This window comes from Ranitomeya imitator, chromosome 4 (genome assembly GCF_032444005.1).
Source record: "Ranitomeya imitator isolate aRanImi1 chromosome 4, aRanImi1.pri, whole genome shotgun sequence".
NCBI classification, from domain to species: Eukaryota; Metazoa; Chordata; class Amphibia; order Anura; family Dendrobatidae; genus Ranitomeya; species Ranitomeya imitator.
In genome coordinates this window covers 494819811-494839003 of record NC_091285.1, presented here as the reverse complement: position 1 = coordinate 494839003, position 19193 = coordinate 494819811, and the positions used below count along the sequence as shown (strand labels likewise).

Genomic DNA, 19193 nt, shown 5'->3' with positions numbered 1-19193 from the left:
GATAGATGAAAGTAGTGAATGGGCTACACACGCACACTTACACATAAAATGACTTTTATTAGGGAATGTGATAGGCCGCTCTGAACAAATACGCTTTGAGGGCACACCTAAAACTATGCAAACTGTGAATGGTCCTAATTTCTTGGGGTAGAGCATTCCAGAGGATTGGTGCAGCATGGGAGAAGTCTTGGAGACGGGAGTGGGAGGAACGGATTAGTGCAGAGGTTAGTCAAAAGTCATTTGCAGAGCACAGCGGTCGGCTAGGCCAATAGACAGAAATGAGGAAGATGTAAGGGGGTGCTGCACTGTGGAGAGCTTTGTGGGTGAGAACAAGGACTTTGAATTGGATCCTATAATGAGGACTGGGTAGCCAGTGTAACGACCGGCGAAGAGTGGCTGCATCTGAATACCAATTAGCCAGGTGGATGACCCTGGCTGCTGTATTGAGGATAGACTGAAGAGGGGAAAGTCGAGTAACGGGGAGGTCAATTAATAGAGCGTTAAAGTAGTCCAGGCGGTAGTGGATCAGGGCGACAGTGAGGAATTTTGTTGTTTCCATGGTGTGAAAATGGCGGATTCTAGAGATGTTCTTTAGGTGTAAGCGGCACGAGCAGGCAAGAGATTGTATATGGGAAGTGAAGGAGAGATTGGTGTCAAACGTAACACCCAGACAGCGTGCCTGCTGCCGGGGTATTATTATGGTGCCACCCACGGAGAGGGAAATGTCAGGTTAGGGAGGTTAGTATACGGTGGGAGCAGAAGAAGTTCAGTTTTGGAGAGGTTGAGTTTCAGATAGAGGGCAGACATGATGTCGGAGACTGTGGACAGACAGTCACTGGCGTTCTGTAGTACAGCGGGAGTAAGGTCAGGGGATGACATATATAGCTGTGTGTCATTGGCATAAAGATGGTACTGAAAGCCAAAGCTGCTGATTGTCTGTCCAATTGGGGCCATGTAGAGAAAGAAGAGTAGGGGGCCAAGGACTGAGCCCTCAGGTACCCCAACAGAAAGAGGAAGAGGAGATGAAGTGGAGCCAGTGAACAGAACACTGAAGGAGTGGTCAGAAAGATAGGAAGAGAACCAGGAGAGAGCAGTGTCCTTAAAGGGAACCTGTCACCCCCCCCCAGGCGTTTTTAACTAAAAGAGCCACCATGTGCAGTGCTAATGCTGCATTCTGTCAAGGTGACTCTTTTAGTTGGGGTCCCTTCCTACGCTAAAATATTTGTTTTTATAATTAGTCTCTCATACCTGTAGTTTGTCAGGGGGGCATGTCTTTTCCCCACTGACACAAATGCCTCCTAGCCATCACTCAATGCTCCGTGCGCCGCCTCCACTTCCTCCATTAACGTCCCCGGAGCCTACGCTGTAATTTTTTTTCGGGCATGCGCAGTTTGCGCTGCCCTTCGACTCCTTCAACTTACAGCGCAGGCGCCGGGGACGGTAATGGATGAAGTGGAGGCAGCGCCGGGCACGCAGAGCATTGAGTGACGGCTGGGAGGTATTTGTGTCGGGGGAAAATACATGCCCTCCTGACAAACTACAGGTATGAGGGACTAATTATAAAAACGAATATTTTAGCGTAGGAAGGGACCCCAACTAAAAGAGCCACCTTGACAGAATGCAGCATTAGTGCTGCACAAGATGGCTCTTTTAGTTAAAAATGCCTGGTGGGGTGACAGGTTCCCTTTAATGCCTAGTGATTGGAGCCTAGAGAGTAGGAGAGGGTGGTCAACAGTGTCAAAAGCTGCAGAGAGGTCGAGAAGAATGAGCAGAAAGTGGTCACCGTTACACTTTGCTGTCAGAAAGTCATTGGTCACTTTGATGAGTGCAGCTTCTGTCGAGTGTAGGGGCGGAAGACGGAATGTGAAGGGTCTAGGAGGGAGTGAGTGGAGAGGTAATGGGTAAGGTGGGAGTAGACCAGGCGCTCCAAGAGTTTAGAGATGAAGAAGAGATTGGGTACTGGTCTGTAGTTCTTTGTGCAGGATGGGTCGAGAGCGGGTTTCTTTAGTAATGGAGTAATGATAGAGTGTTTGAAGGAGGATGGGAAAATGCCTGAGAATTTGGAGAGATTAAAGATTGTAGCTAGGTGAGTTGTGACGACTGGAGAGACTGGAAGAGATGAGAGGGAATGAGGTCAGTAGTGCATGTAGTCGGACGAGAAGAAGAGAGGAGCCTGGAGACTTCTTCTGTGATGGGATCGAATGTGGAGAGTGAGCGGGCTGTTTTACTCTGTGCTTAGAGGTTCTGAGGGTGAGGGGCGCTACTTGGTCCAGGGTGCTTCTAAGAGTGTCATTGTAGTGGTGTACAGCCAGATCAGGACAGGAAAAGGAGGAGATTGGGGACAGTGATGAGTGTAAGGAGTCTGAAAGTGTATGAGAGTTAATGGCGTGTAGATTTCTGAATGTGTGATAGGTAGGAGTGTACTGGGGTGGGCGAGGGATTGTGAGTGTGAAGGAGAGAATGTTGTGGGCAGAGAGGGGAAGCGGTGAGTTATCTAGGTAGGAGATTGAGCAGAGCCGGGCGAAGACCATGTCAAGGGTGTTACCGTCTTTGTGTGTTTCAGAGGTTGAGAGATGTGAGAGGCCGTGACAAGTGGTTAGTAGAACCTGGGATGCAGATGTGGAAGTGGGGTTGTTTATGGGGATGTTGAAATCTCCCAGGATTGGGATTTCTGAGGACATGAAGTGCATAATAATTTGGAACAGTGCATTTTGAGTTTTTTAATACTGTTACCATTGGGAGGTTTGTCCAATAAAATTTTATTTATTCTCTTGATGGTTTAAACATCATATCAAATCATTTGCTTTGATCATTTAGAAAAATCAGAGAAAAATAGCATGTGCACAATAATTTAAAAAGTGTATATGTTCTAACAGCCTTGTAGGCTTCTACTTGGATCCAACAGTAAGAAATAGGATCTGTTAGGAATCTCGGTTGTGAGCTACATCACTTTAGACAGCAATAAAGAATAGTATTTTGGTAAAATTGTTAATTTATGCATAGATACCATAGGCAACTCCAGATTTTCTGCTGGTCCTAAAATGGAACTGGAATCTCATCAGCTGAAGTCCCTGGACTAAATTTGATACTTTATTCATGCACTAACTACTTACAAATGCATAGTTGGCATATCCATTCAACCAGCCTAGGGTCAACTGAAGGAGTTTGCACCTAGTATGTAGCAAGTGCTGTACTTGGCTGTGTCCACCAGTCTCTAAGAGAATGAATGGAATGAAGGTGTACATGATCAACCTTGGCTCTATTTAGACAGGCCCATTCTTAGGATTAGTGAGGATCCCAGCTGTCAGACCCATAGAAATCAATAAGTAATAAAGCCATAACAAACTCTTTAAACAAGCCACCAAAAATAGTGATATCACAAATGTAATACATATTTTTCAGTATTTACTAACTACATTGCATAATTGTATTATAGAGGCTTCAAGATAAAGAATCATCTGAAGGAAACAACATTGCGGACAATGACTGGACCCCAGCAGCCACGTTGGAGAGGAGGAATGATATGCCTATGGAAGAAAATTTTGAAGATCTTCAATATTTCCCAAATTTCTATAGACTTATAAAAAGTTTAAATTCAGGTAAATTTCTTACTAATCAGGAGCAATGGATTGTTTTTACATTTATTTTTTATGTGCACTTTTTATGTACCTGTCCCTTTTTCATATCCTAGAAAATGACGCCAAAGAGAAGGAAACATTGATCACTATTATGAAAACGTTGATTGATTTTGTAAAAATGATGGTAAAATATGGGACGATTACGCCAGACGAAGGAGTCAGTTACTTGGGTAAGCATGATATGTTTCATTTATTCATTTCTCATTCATGTGACCATCCAGATAGAACAAAACACTGCAGATCATTTGTCAGCTTTGCTATGTAAATTGAGATGGGTAAAGGTATCCATACAGTGGAGATTTCAAAAGAAAAAAAAGTCGATTTAAACCATTTTCTGTTCACCGTCAGCATCTTCTACTGATACGAACCTGCGTGATATATGCTGGCCGATGGGGGAAATCTGTTATAAAGTTGCCGTGTTAGATTTTTGCAGACTTTTGTGTGGCCGGCAATAAAGGCAAATGACAGCTCAACTATACTGCTAATATCACAAATAGTGCAGGGAATAACAGTATCTATAGTACATAGGTCAGACAGTATGTGCATTTCCCCTGTGACTTCCTAGTCTCTGCAGGAGCTAGGCCCACCAGCATCAGTGGCTTATCTACAGAATTCTGGAATGCTGTAGATAAGCCCCCCGATGTATCCTGAAAGATGAGAAAAAGAGGTTAGATTATACTCACCCAGGGGCGGTCCCGGTCCGGTTCTGGTCTGATAGGCTTCGCGGTCCAGTCCGGCAGGCTTCGCGGTCCAGTCCGGCGCCTCCCATCTTCATACAATGTCGTCCTCTTCTTGTATTCATGCTGCGGCTCCATGTTGAGGGCAGAGCAAAGTACTGCAGTGCGCAGGCGCTGGGCCTCTCTGACCTTTCCCGCAGCGTGAATACAAGAAGAGGACATCATCGTAAGAAGATGGGAGGCCCCGGCCCGGACCTCAATGCCCATCAGACCAGAACCAGACCGTGACCGCCCCTGGGTGAGTATAATCTAACCCCTTTTTCTCATCTTTTAGGATACATCGGGGGCTTATCTACAGCATTACTGAATGCTGTAGATAAGCCCCTGATGCTGGTGGGCTTACCTCACCTTTGATTTTGGGGGTGACATGTTCCCTTTAATTACCCAATATAATTTGAACTATAAGGTGCACTAAGGAAAAATCTAGGTAAACTGTATGTGTTATGGGCATCTTCCTGTGATTCAGGTGAACGCCAGTCCTGAGATGGGTATTAGTTCCTCTGGAGCCAACCACTGAGCTCCTGTAGACCAATAGTAGACAGAGTGAAGGAGCTGCACACCTAAAGGCACTTGGAGATGCTTCAAATAGGATTTAATGTCAGTGATTAATATCCATTGGTTACACCACGGTAAGTACAGAACTAGGTACTGTTTTAGGTGAAAAACCCTTCATCAGTCATAATAGGCTATGTTCACTGCAAATGGGTCAAGGGAATCCAAGGTGCGGTTAGGTTTCCCCCAAACAGGGACAACCAGAATCCAACTAAATCAAGGCCTGAGGTGTATGCTTGAGGTAAGCCCACTCCGCACCTTGGATCCCTTTGACCTATATTCAGTGAACATAGCCTATATGTCTGATGAAGGTTTTTCACCCGAAACGTTACATAATACTGTACTTACCGCGTTGTAACCAATGGATATGAAATACTGTTACTGACTGTCATTTCAGCTATGTATGGTTTACTCTGAAACGCTGCAAAACTTCAGGGAAAAATACATCTAATAGCCGGCTGGGACTATGTGGCTCGGACAACTAGTCCACGTGGCCGGTCCTTGGCAGTTTCTCCATGACTCACCCCTCTTAAAGGGAACCTGTCAGCAGGATTGTGCACAGTAACAGACAGTGTCAGGTCGGCACCATTATCTAATATATAATATAATATATCTGGCGCCATCTAAGTTGAAACAATTTTTTTTTTCTCTAGCAAGATGGCGCTGCCTGTGCAGTACCAGCTACCGGCAATCCGATAGATGCTACTGTGCAGGCGCTGGCAGCGCCATCTTGGAGGAGGCAATTTTTTTCTCTAGAAAGATATCGCCATCGGCGCCTGCACAGTAGTATCTATTGGATCACCGATAGCTGCTACTGCGCAGTCGCAGCTGGCGCTATTTTGAGACTGATTAATTTTTCTAGAAATGAATGCATACCATCAAAAAAAGTAATTAAACTCACATCTTAGATGCAATCAGGCTGCAGTGTTGGTGATGCCTCCGGCACTTGCCTGCAGAAAATACATATAATATTCATTATGTAAACTAAGGGGCAGGTCAGTGAGGGATCAGTGACCTGTCAGAAGCCATACTGATGAGTACCTAAGCAGAGCACTACATAAAGACCCCCAACACACACACACACACACACACACACACACACACATAGGCCGCCCTGGAGCACAAGTATATCATTAACTCAAAACTGAAAATAAAGATTAGACAACAACCACAAGACGGATTTCATCAACCAAGGCATCATTTTAAGCAGTATAATGTCGCCGACCTAACACTGTCTGTAGGTTACTGAGCACAATCCTGACAGGTCTTTTCCTATGCACACATGTAGGGACAGATCTAACACTCAAGGGAATCGTCCATTGAGAAACCGCAAAGGACCGGCTTCTCAGACTTTGGTCAGCGGCTGGTTTCTAAATGTATTTTTCTCTAAAATGCTGCAGCATTTCAGTGTAAAACATAGCTGACTGAAACGAGAGACAATGTCTGATACATGTTACATGTGGTTCACTTTAAGCTTCAACAGTACATGATGATAAAAGTGAAGTTCCATTTCAAGAGTAAATTAGTATTTTCTTGTGCTTGTCTGTGATTATTTTTTTAATGTAAAATATTCTCTTTGTTATACAAATCAAGCCCAGCAGGAAATTAATATTCAGAACAATTAAAATATATGTTGGCTGATGGGTTATTAGAAAATTTCTTAATCACTGCTAGCCCATCTTAAGCTGTAAGGAATCTAGGTCAGCCTGCTATCTCTTTGTAGATAAAGGCTTTTTTTTAACCCATTATCTACCAATGCCCTTTTTTTGGGACTCCTAATCTTTTGCTTCTAGCAACTAAGATTTTATAATTGTTATAATTAGGTCCAATTTTTTGTGTTGTGTTTGTAAAATGAATGTTTTCAAACTAGGAAATCATGTCATTGTCATTTTTAATGGAATATTGGGATGCCCTTTTCTGAAAAACCCGCAAAATGAAAATTTCAAATTTGGCAAGTAATGGGTTAAGGAATAGATGCAATGATAGATCTGATTTGAATGTATAGCGCTGGAACAGCTTGTTTTATCCCAGAGATTTGATGGAATATATCAGCAATGTATCATGCTATTGGGGAGGAAATTGTCCAGACATGGCATAAAATTTGGCAACAGAATCAAAGGCCCAGGGTCCAATATTATAGCATTGATGTCTGCAGTGGAAAAGATATCTCCTGTTTTACAAGGAAATGTTCTTCCATAATTAAATGAAAAGCACCATTAGAAATAATAAGATAATAAATTCTGAATGAACTGAATAACGAATATATCTCCAGGCATGTCCTGTGAATGCACAATGAAGCCGTGTCTATGTCCCCCATGCCCAGGAAGGCAATGTGGGCGCTGGTAACCACTTTGTGGGTAGCGGAGGAGGAGCACCTTGTTAAGTTACTAATCTGCTTCTCCACGGCTGCCTTGAAAGAAGATATTAGCTTCACTACTGCCTTTGTGTGCAACATAGAAGACACTATCAAAATACAGCCCTCGTCATATGTGATGTGAAGGTGGCACTTCAGGCTGTGCAAGGGAACTTGAATCCCCTTCATCACTGCATAATAGAAGTCTATGGATTTTTTGTTACACTACCTGTGCTCGCAGTCTCTGAAAACATTTTTTGTTAATATTAAAAGACCGAAAATAGGTCTGGTACCTTGGCCATGTCGTGACAGAGTTGTATTTACATAGATACGATGATTATATCATACAGGTCTGGATGCAGTTTGCGTTACAGTGAGCACCTCCATAGTAATAGGAAATACCATGAAACGTATGTCGGCAGGGCTGGAGATGTGATCAGGGTCTACTATCTTTACAGAAGAGAAGTATGGTGAATATATAACAGGAGAAATCAGTGTAGCCGCTGCTGCAGGGCCTTCGCCATTCTGTGAAATTCTGTGAAATGAAGAAACTGTATTAATCCTGATAAGAGTCTTCAGAATACTGAGGCTTTTCATGAACATAAGAAAAGTGGGGGAAGCAGAGGACAGACAAAGTGGGTGAACCAGAGAGTAATTTTATAAATCTATCAAGTATGCCGTCAGATTTAGTAAGTGCATAGAACATGTATTGTGAAATCTATGTTGGGCCACGTTCACACGGTCAGTATTTGGTCAGTATGTTACCTCAGTATTTGTAGGCCAAAACCAGCAGTGGTGACGTGTTTCTGTTATACTTTTCCTCTGACTCTTCCACTCCTGATTTTGGCTACAAATACTGAGGTAAAATAGTGAACATGTGAACAGTGAACGTGGCCTTACAGGGAATCTGTTCACATGATTTCCCTCCCCCTACACCTCCCAAACTATTTTCATCACACTCCAGTTGATTGACATGTCTCTCCTATGTGTGTGTATATAGGGAAAGACATGTCAAGCCTAATATAAAGTGCATGTGCATAATTCACAAGGCTGTATATAAAGTCAAAGTGCTTCTGGCATTTAGACAAGGGTATAGGATTTTAGGTAGATCAAGCCACACAGAGTAAACCTAAAGTAAGCATACTTACAAAGTGGCCAGTGTTTTTAGGTGTAGATGCAGTAAGCCACCACCCCGAATACGCCGTTTCACCAAAAGCTTTCTCAAAAGGAGCATAAAAGGAATCTGTCAGCAGAATTTCACGCCACAAACTATTTATATGTACACTAGACGGTGGCCCGATTCTAACGCATCGGGTATTCTAGAATAAGTATATATGTACGTCGCACTTAGCCACGTAGTATATAACACAGCCACGTAGTATATAACACAGACAGCAAAGTAGTATATACCACAGCCACGTAGTATATAGCACAGCCACATAGTATATAACAGCCACATAGTATATAGCAACACTGCCCACATAGTATATAGCAGCCAGGCAGTATATAACACAGCCCACGTAATATATAGCACAGCCCACGTAGTATATAACACAGCCCATGCAGTATATAACACAGCCCACGTAGTATATAGCACAGCCCACGCAGTATATAACACAGCCCACGTAGTATATAACAGTGTGGGCACCATATCCCTGTTAAAAAAAAGAATTAAAATAAAAAATAGTTATATACTCACCCTCCGTTGTCCACCGAAGCTGTCCTAACGCGCACGATGCAGCCGCCAGCTTCCATTCCCAGAGATGCATTGCAAAATTACCCAGATGACTTAGCGGTCTCGTGAGACCGCTAAGTTATCTGGGTAATTTCGCAATGCATCTCTGGGAACGGAAGCTGGCAGCCGCATCGCACGCATCGGTGGACATCGGAAGGTGAAAATGGCACAATATTTTTTTATTATTATTTTTAACATTATATCTTTTTACTATTGATGCTGCATAGGCAGCATTAATAGTAAAACGTTGGTAAAAAGTTGGTCCGGGATGGGGCGACACACTGGCACTGACTGAAGGGGAGTAGGGAGGGGGCACTGACTGGAGGGGAGTAGGGAGGGGCCCATTCGCGGCCGGACTAAGCGTGTCGCTGATTGGTCAGCGACACGGGATTTCCGTTACAGAGAGACAGACAGAAGTACCCCTCAAACGATTATATAGATAGATGGAGCTCTTTCAAAGACAAGTGCAGCAATACCTTTACACATGGCCAGTGTGTTCCTCTGTTACTGAGAATCAGGGCTTGAGTTGATATGCAAATGAGGCTGGAGAACTACAGAATATCTGAAGCCTATGTCACTCCAGCTCTTTTCCTCACGCTCCTGCTTGACTAACGCCTGTGCCTTAAAGGGGTATTCCCATCTCCAAGATCGTATGCCAATATGAAGTGGGTATAATATTAATATTAGCAAATGCCTCCAGTTAGAAATATAGTATAGTTTTTTTGATTCACTATGGCTCTTTTCTCATGTGCAGGCATAGCTGGACCTTAGGAATCCATGGTTATGTCCACTAATAAATTGACATCTAGTTGCTAGTGGTTGTAACCATGGATACCTAAGGTCCTGCAATGCCTGCACTTGAGAAAAGAGCCATAGTAACATAGTAACATAGTTAGTAAGGCCGAAAAAAGACATTTGTCCATTCAGTTCAGCCTATATTCCATCATAATAAATCCCCAGATCTATGTCCTTCTACAGAACCTAATAATTGTATGATACAATATTGTTCTGCTCCAGGAAGACATCCAGGCCTCTCTTGAACCCCTCGACTGAGTTCGCCATCACCACCTCCTCAGGCAAGCAATTCCAGATTCTCACTTCCCTAACAGTAAAGAATCCTCTTCTATGTTGGTGGAAAAACCTTCTCTCCTCCAGACGCAAAGAATGCCCCCTTGTGCCCGTCACCTTCCTTGGTAGAAACAGATCCTCAGCGAGATATTTGTATTGTCCCCTTATATACTTATACATGGTTATTAGATCGCCCCTCAGTCGTCTTTTTTCTAGACTAAATAATCCTAATTTCGCTAATCTATCTGGGTATTGTAGTTCTCCCATCCCCTTTATTAATTTTGTTGCCCTCCTTTGCACTCTCTCTAGTTCCATTATATCCTTCCTGAGCACCGGTGCCCAAAACTGGACACAGTACTCCATGTGCGGTCTAACTAGGGATTTGTACAGAGGCAGTATAATGCTCTCATCATGTGTATCCAGACCTCTTTTAATGCACCCCATGATCCTGTTTGCCTTGGCAGCTGCTGCCTGGCACTGGCTGCTCCAGTGAATAAAAAAACTATACTACAATTTTAATTGAAGATATTTGCTAGTATTAATATTATTACACCTATTATATATTGGGTCCTGTTCCAATTTTTGTTTTGCCCATTCTGCAAATTCAGCGTGCCGATCTGGCATCAGTCGAACATCCCTTCGGCGGCTATTAGCTACTCACAAATGGCACCCTTACCAAATCCAGCTGCTGCAGCATCTCAATGAGGATGAGCGAGACTGGTGCGCTGAATTTGCAGAATGGGCAAAACAAAATTTGGAACAGGACCCTCAGTTTACACAGAACATTACGTTCAGTGATGAGGCAAACTTTTTTGGGTGGGCCATTTATATGGATACACCTAAATAACATGGGAATGGTGACAGTTTTCTTGCGTAGTGTGTCTTGCATTGAAATCTGCTGCAGTGACCCGGGTACTGCATTCACCAGACATCAACACAATTTGTATCCGCTCCTCACGTGTTAACCTCTGCGACATGTCAATGGCTGTAAACAAAGAGAAACTTGTAAATAACTCATGAAAAAATAAAGTTACATTAAAACCAAGCACACCATTGTTTTTCTTGTGAAATTCTCAATAAGTTTGATGTGTCACATGACCCTCTTCCCATTGGAAAATATAAAGTTGGATCCAAAATGGCCAACTTCAAAATGGCCACCATGGTTACCACCCATCTTGAAAAGTTTTCCCCCTCTCATATACTAATGTGTCGCAAACAGGAAGTTGATATCACCAACCATTCCCATTTTATTTAGGTGTAGCCATATACATGACCCACCCTGTAGTATCCTCTATGTCAGGGGGTGGGGAACCTCAGGCCCCAGAGCCACTTACGGCCTTTTTTATTACCTTTTATTAGGCCCCCGAGCAGATTCTCAGGGACCACACTCTTAGGCCGGGATCACACATGCGAGAAATACGTCCGAGTCTCGCATGGTAATCTCCTGCCCTGCACCCGACACTCAGGAGCGGAGCGTGCAGCTCCATGTATTGCTATGCGGCTGCACGCTCCGCTCTAGAGTGCAGGCGGCAGGGCCGGGGATTACCATGCGAGACTCAGACGTATTTCTCGCATGTGTGATCCCGGTCTTAGGTAGGGAGGTGTACTTTGATTACAACAAGCTCACTAATTTCTGCTTGCGCTACTCAACACTGAAGGGCATGCAATGAAAGATTACATCCTGAAACCAGTGCCAGAGTCAGGATGTACTTTGTGGGGGGAGTGTGTATGGCCCCCGAAGGATGGTATAAATATCCAAATGGCCCTTGGCAGAAAAAAACGATTCCCCACCCCTGCTCTATGTGATCCAGATTATGTGTTGCCTGTGTAGAGACAATAATCAGCACTCGAAACAGATATTGAATATGTCTAGGATATTTCCATATAAAAATCATTGATTTTTTTTTTACCAACTTCATGTAATTTAAAGCCATGTGCATAATCGGAAATATTCTGCAAACAGTTCAACGTCCGCACTATGGATCTGAAAGTCAGTAAGATAACCTCTGCATGTTTTTGACTACACAGCAATATTTTAATGATCCTCTAAATTTCAAGGTCTCTCAAACTCCCCAGGTCAATTTATTTTTAACAGAAAATTGTATTCTAAACAATAAATAGCCGCCATGCTGGCAGAATACTATAGAATGGATTGCCCTTCTGAATCTCCTTAGCCCTTCCTAACCTTGGTTCCTTTTATCTTTATGCACTGTATCTGTCTGCTAAATATTAATGTACGTAGAAAAGCCATCAGTCTCCAGAAAACGACTTTGTACGGCGCAGATTCACGCGTAATGTTGGAATTTAGTTTTCTTTTAAGGACACTTTGAGATTGTTCTCTGCTTCTAGCACCAATGTCAGAACAGACTGGAGACAGGCAAATCAGAAACTAGCCTGTCCAATAATGTGAGAAAAGGTCTGCTTTTCATCTAGAAACAGTGCCACTTTTGTTCGTAGGCTGTGACTGGTAATGCAGCTCAGCCCCAATCAATAATTCTCTTCATTACCTTTACATTCAATGTCACTGCTATACTAATAACATAGTAATAACATAGTTAGCAAGGCCGAAAGAAGACATTTGTCCATCCAGTTCAGCCTATATTCCGTCAGAATAAATGCCCATACTATGTCCAAATGAAAAAAATCACTGAAAGAGTTACCGTTTTTTCCTTTGTTATTTCATAAACCAATAGAACACATGAAAATAAGCAACTTTCTAATATATCTTATCACATATATCTGCTTCTTCATCTGCCAGGACTGATCATTTATTCTCCAAATTCTCAATTCCTGGGTAAAATCCATATTAGACAGGTTGTTACATTACTGAGATAGGAGAAGGCAGTTTCTTTGGATAAGATTTTATGAAGTTGACAGGAGGGAAGATGAGGGAGAGAGCCTCTAGCTTTAGCCATAAAACTTATCAGCACCAACTGCCATCTCCTATTACAGTAATGTAACAATCTGTCTTCACTGAATATGGATTTTACCCCTGAATTGACAATTTTGAGAATGAATGAGCGGTCCTAGAAGAGAAAGTAGCAGATATCCCTAATAAAATATATTACAACATTTCTAATTTTCATCTGTACTATTGATTTCTGAAATAAAAAATAAAATGATGGTAACTTTTTTCTTCTAAAAATTGTTCAAAAATTTTACTCCATTATGCAAGAGGTCAGTTTCTTGCAATTCTCAGATTTACAAAGTTTGCTGCAGGTCATGTACAGCATCAATTAAAAAAACATATAGTATTAGTGAGATAATACATCAGAAGCACTGTCAGTTTGTAAAACTTGCATTAAAGGGTTACTCCCAAAACAACAAGCTATCCATCCCCCAAGATTAAGTCAAGTTGTTCATTTTGGATAAAGCTGAGTATAGTGATCTGGTATTTCTTCCAGTATCAGAGACTATGAGTGGAGGTCGCAATCAAATCACCACTCTGTTCTATGCAGAGCCCCATTCTCGGGTTTCCAGAGCCCCTTTCTCTGGATCGCTCAGTGATTGGACCCCAGCGATCAGCAAATTATCCCCATCCTACAGATAGGGAATAACTTGTTATTCTGGGAATGGACCTTTAAATTACTTGTATAGACCATCAGTTATGCAATAAAGATATTTACATTGCTCTATGCAAATGACCGACATCTTCATCAGGCTTGAAAGATGTCTGCTACTTCTCGTACAAGAATCATGGACTTACAACTTCCTAGACTGGTAAAATCTGTACAATAGATACTGGGAAGACATATGATCAACATGTTATAATATTAAAGATGGTGGATGTTTGCATGAAGAAACACTATCCTGAGTATTAAATCTTAGATACGGTCTCCGTTAAAGGAAATATGACACTGGGATCAACCCTCCCTTTATATAGGTGCGTAGGTCATAGGAAGCTGAACAAAATGATACCTTAATATCTGCAATCCAACGTCTTAAGGAATCCAATGTTTTTAATATGTTAATGAGCTATTAAGATCTATGGGCGGACATAGATCTCCCTGAGAATCTGCCTCCAGAGTTTAATTCTAATAAAAGCGGGAGTTACCAGTGTGAGACACATAACTAACAAGCAGCAGTAGAACTTACCTTTCTCTCCTCACAAACTTCTCTGCTGTATAGCAACCCTGTGACATTGAAGCTGAAGGTGAGAGGATTCTGTAGATATGTCAGTTATAATCACACACAGCTCTGCAGTGAGCTCAGGTGACCAGAGAGCAGCCATTACACATCACACTGGTAACGCCCCCTTTTATTTATAATAATCCCTGGGGTCAGATTCTCACAAAGATCAGAGTCCCGCCCATAGTCCTGAAAAGTTCATTCACATATAAGGAAAACCTGGAAATCTCTGGAATAAGACATCAGATCGCAAATATCAAGGTTTTAATTTTATTCAGATTCCTATGATCTACATGTCCATATAGACGGCTTAGAAGGTTGATCCTACTAACAGATTTCCTTTCATGAAGCAATAGCCAATATGGATTTGTGAAGTTTATACGCAATCATTCACCACATACCCTTAGGGCTCCTTATCACTGGCGAGAAATACGTCCGAGTCTCACAGGTTAAAACACTGCTCTGGCACCGGCACTCCAGAGCGGAGCGTGCGGCCGCACAGCAATACAAGGAGCTACACGCTCCGCTCTGGAGTGCCGGCGCCAGAGCTGGGTTTTAACCTGTGAGACGTATTTCTCGCAAGTGAGAAGGAGCCCTTACTGTCAGCTACTCGGTGTCGTCTTCTGCTGAAATCTCACACTGCTCAGTACAAGCTGCAGCTGTCAGGCTGGGAGAGTGGAGACTGGCTAGACTTGGAGTCATGAGCTGTCTTATGCTTTAAAGCTGGAGTTACACATAGCGATATCGTTAACGATATCGTTGCAACGTCACGCTTTTGGTGACGTAGCAACGATCCCGCTAACGATCTCGTTATGTGTGATAGCGACCAACGATCAGGCCTCTGCTGGGAGATCGTTGGTCGTTGGGGAATGATCAGGACCATTTTTTGGTCGCTGATCACCCGCTGTCATCGCTGGATCGGCGTGTGTGACGCCGATCCAGCGATGTGTTCACTTGTAACCAGGGTAAATATCGGGTTACTAAGCGCAGGGCCGCGCTTAGTAACCCGATATTTACCCTGGTTACCATTGTAAAAGTTAAAAAAAAACAGTACATACTCACATTCCGATGTCTGTCACGTTCCCCGGCGTCCACAGGGTTAAAACTGTCAGCACCGGCCGTAAAGCAGAGCACAGCGGTGACATCACCGCTGTTACTGTCGACGCTGACACAGTCAGTGCACGGAAGCTCTCGGCAGCAGCGCGTGCATTAGCAGCGCTCTTGCCGAAAGCAGTTTTAACCCTGTGGACGCCGGCGGGGAACGTGACAGACATCAGAATGTGAGTATGTAGTGTTTTTTGTTTTTTAACTTTTACAATGGTAACCAGGGTAAATATCGGGTTACTAAGCGCGGCCCTGCACTTAGAATCCCGATGTTTACCCTGGTTACCCGGGTGCTGCAGGGGGACTTCGGCATCGTTGAAGACAGTTTCAACGATGCCAAAGTCGTTCCCCTGATCGTTGGTCGCTGGAGAGAGCTGTCTCTGTGACAGCTCACCAGCGACCACACAACGACTTACCAACGATCACGGCCAGGTCGTATCGCTGGTCGTGATCGTTGGTAAGTCGTTTAGTGTGACTAAAGCTTAACTAGACTCATAGATGCTCAGTTTACCATCAGGATTATACTGCCATTCTGACATGGATTGTTAAAGCAGGACATCACCCTTATCAGGCCTGAGAGATCTATTTAACAATGTTTGCCGTTTGTATTGTTATGTCTGGTGACAGATCCCCTTTAATGGAAATCTGTCAGCAAGATTTTACCCCCCAAACTATTTATTTATACATGCATGCAGCTCTTTCAAAGACAAGTCCAGCAATACCTTTACATGGCCAGTCCTTTCCTCCATTACTAAGAAAACAGCATTTGAATTGACATGCAAATGAGGCTGAAAAGCTATTGTAAATCTAAATCCTCTATCACTCCAGCTCAGTTCACTGCCCAGTGCCACCTCCTCTTGCTTGACTCACCGACTCTAAGCTTTGTGAGTTTAGGCAAAATAGCTGTGAATTCAAGCATGAGGAGGCAGCACTGGGCAGGGAATAGAACTGGAGTGACAGAGGTTTCAGATCTACAAATAGCTCTTCAGCCTCATTTGCATGTCAATTCAAATGCTCTTCTCTCAATAATGGAGGAATGGATTAGCCATAAAAAGGTATTGTTGGTCTTATGTTTGAAAGAGCTATATGCAGTTAACCCCTTCATGACCGGAGATATTTTCGGTTTTGCGTTTTCGTTTTTTGCTTCCATTCTTCCCAGGCCATAACTTTTTTTCCATCAATATGGCCATGTGAGGGCTTGTTTTTTGTGGGACAAGTTGTACTTTTGAATGACACCATTGGTTTTAACATATCATGTACTGGAAAATGGGAAAAAAATTCCAAGCGCGGTGAAATTGCAAAAAAGTGCAATCCAACAGTTGTTTTTTGTTTTGTTTTTTACTAGGTTCACTAAATGCTAAAACTGACCTGCCATTATGATTCTCCAGGTCATTACGAGTTCATAGACACCAAACATGTCTAGGTTCTTTTTTATCTAAGTGGTGAAAAAAAATCCAAACTTTGTTTAAAAAATAGAAAAAAAAATTTCAAAACTGTTAAACAAAAATTGCGCCATTTTCCAATACCTGTAGTATCTCCATTTTTCGTGATCTCGGGTTGGGTGAGGGCTTATTTTTTGCGTGGCGAGCTGAAGTTTTTAATGATACCATTTTGGTGCAGGTACAATCTTTTGATCTTCCATTATTGCATTTTAATGGAATGTCATGGCAACCAAAAAAACGTAATTCTGGCATTTTTATTTTTTCTCGCTACACCATTCAGCAATCAGGTTAATCCTTTTTTTATTGATAGATCGGGTGATTCCATCTCCATGGGAGACTAGAAGCTGCCCTAACCCGATCGGCTCTGCTATACAGAGGCGATGATCAGATCGCCTGTGTAGTAGAATACCTCACTTGCTATGAGCGCTGACCACAGGGCGGCGCTCATATCAGTCTGGCACTGACTACCATAAAGGTCTCCAGGAGACCTCTGGTTATTGTGCCAACCCATTGGTGACCCACGATCACGTGACGGAGGTCACCGATGGGCAGATTTCCAGCACGATTGCCAAAAATGCATGTTGAATGCCGCTGTCAGCGTTTGACAGCGGCATTTAATGGGATAATAGCCGTGGGTGTTCAAAACAGCTGACATGTGCCGGGAAAGATGTGGGCTCAGAGCCGGAGCCCACATCAAAGGGAGGGAGTCCAACATGGGTGTACTATTATGCCCAACATCGGAAAGGGGTTACAGTTTGGGTGTGAAATCTGTTGACAGATTACCTTTAAAGGCAATTTATCACCAGATTTATGCTGCCCAATCCAACCACAAGTAGTATAAATCAGAGCCTTACTGCATAATTGCAGCAAGGTATGTTTTACTCTAAAATGCCCCAGTGCAACAGAGAAGACAAAGTTTGAAAAGCCGGCCGGGAACTACAGTGGGGCAAAAAGTATTTAGTCAGTCAGCAATAATGCAAGTTCCACCACTTAAAAAGATGAGAGGCGTCTGTAATTTACATCATAGGTAGACCTCAACTATGGGAGACAAACTGAGGAAAAAAAATCCAGAAAATCACATTGTCTGTTTTTTTTAACATTTTATTTGCATATTATGGTGGAACATAAGTATTTGGTCAGAAACAAACAATCAAGATTTCTGGCTCTCACAGACCTGTAACTTCTTCTTTAAGAGTCTCCTCTTTCCTCCACTCATTACCTGTAGTAATGGCACCTGTTTAAACTTGTTATCAGTATAAAAAGACACCTGTGCACACCCTCAAACAGTCTGACTCCAAACTCCACTATGGTGAAGACCAAAGAGCTGTCAAAGGATACCAGAAACAAAATTGTAGCCCTGCACCAGGCTGGGAAGACTGAATCTGCAATAGCCAACCAGCTTGGAGTGAAGAAATCAACAGTGGGAGCAATAATTAGAAAATGGAAGACATACAAGACCACTGATAATCTCCCTCGATCTGGGGCTCCACGCAAAATCCCACCCCGTGGGGTCAGAATGATCACAAGAACGGTGAGCAAAAATCCCAGAACCACGCGGGGGGCACTAGTGAATGAACTGCAGAAAGCTGGGACCAATGTAACAAGGCCTACCATAAGTAACACACTACGCCACCATGGACTCAGATCCTGCAGTGCCAGACGTGTCCCACTGCTTAAGCCAGTACATGTCCGGGCCCGTCTGAAGTTTGCTAGAGAGCATTTGGATGATCCAGAGGAGTTTTGGGAGAATGTCCTATGGTCTGATGAAACCAAACTGGAACTGTTTGGTAGAAACACAACTTGTCGTGTTTGGAGGAAAAAGAATACTGAGTTGCATCCATCAAACACCATACCTACTGTAAAGCATGGTGGTGGAAACATCATGCTTTGGGGCTGTTTCTCTGCAAAGGGGCCAGGACGACTGATCCGGGTACATGAAAGAATGAATGGGGCCATGTATCGTGATATTTTGAGTACAAACCTCCTTCCATCAGCAAGGGCATTGAAGATGAAACGTGGCTGGGTCTTTCAACATGACAATGATCCAAAGCACACCGCCAGGGCAACGAAGGAGTGGCTTCGTAAGAAGCATTTCAAGGTCCTGGAGTGGCCTAGCCAGTCTCCAGATCTCAACCCTATAGAAAACCTTTGGAGGGAGTTGAAAGTCCGTGTTGCCAAGCGAAAAGCCAAAAACAACACTGCTCTAGAGGAGATCTGCATGGAGGAATGGGCCAACATACCAACAACAGTGTGTGGCAACCTTGTGAAGACTTACAGAAAACGTTTGACCTCTGTCATTGCCAACAAAGGATATATTACAAAGTATTGAGATGAAATTTTGTTTCTGACCAAATACTTATTTTCCACCATAATATGCAAATAAAATGTTAAAAAAACAGACAATGTGATTTTCTGGATTTTTTTTCTCAGTTTGTC

General features: G+C 43.0%; 1 protein-coding gene across 2 annotated transcripts in view; it reads left to right on the top strand.

Moving 5' to 3' along the window:
• SCG3 (secretogranin III) overlaps nt 1-19193 on the top strand; it is an 85195-nt gene that overhangs the window by 23723 nt on the left and 42279 nt on the right. For both annotated transcript variants that reach the window (XM_069765997.1, XM_069765996.1), the window contains exons 7-8: nt 3437-3599; nt 3692-3808. In XM_069765997.1, the coding sequence (XP_069622098.1) occupies nt 3437-3599; nt 3692-3808 (280 nt within the window). The remainder of the gene's footprint in view (nt 1-3436; nt 3600-3691; nt 3809-19193) is intronic.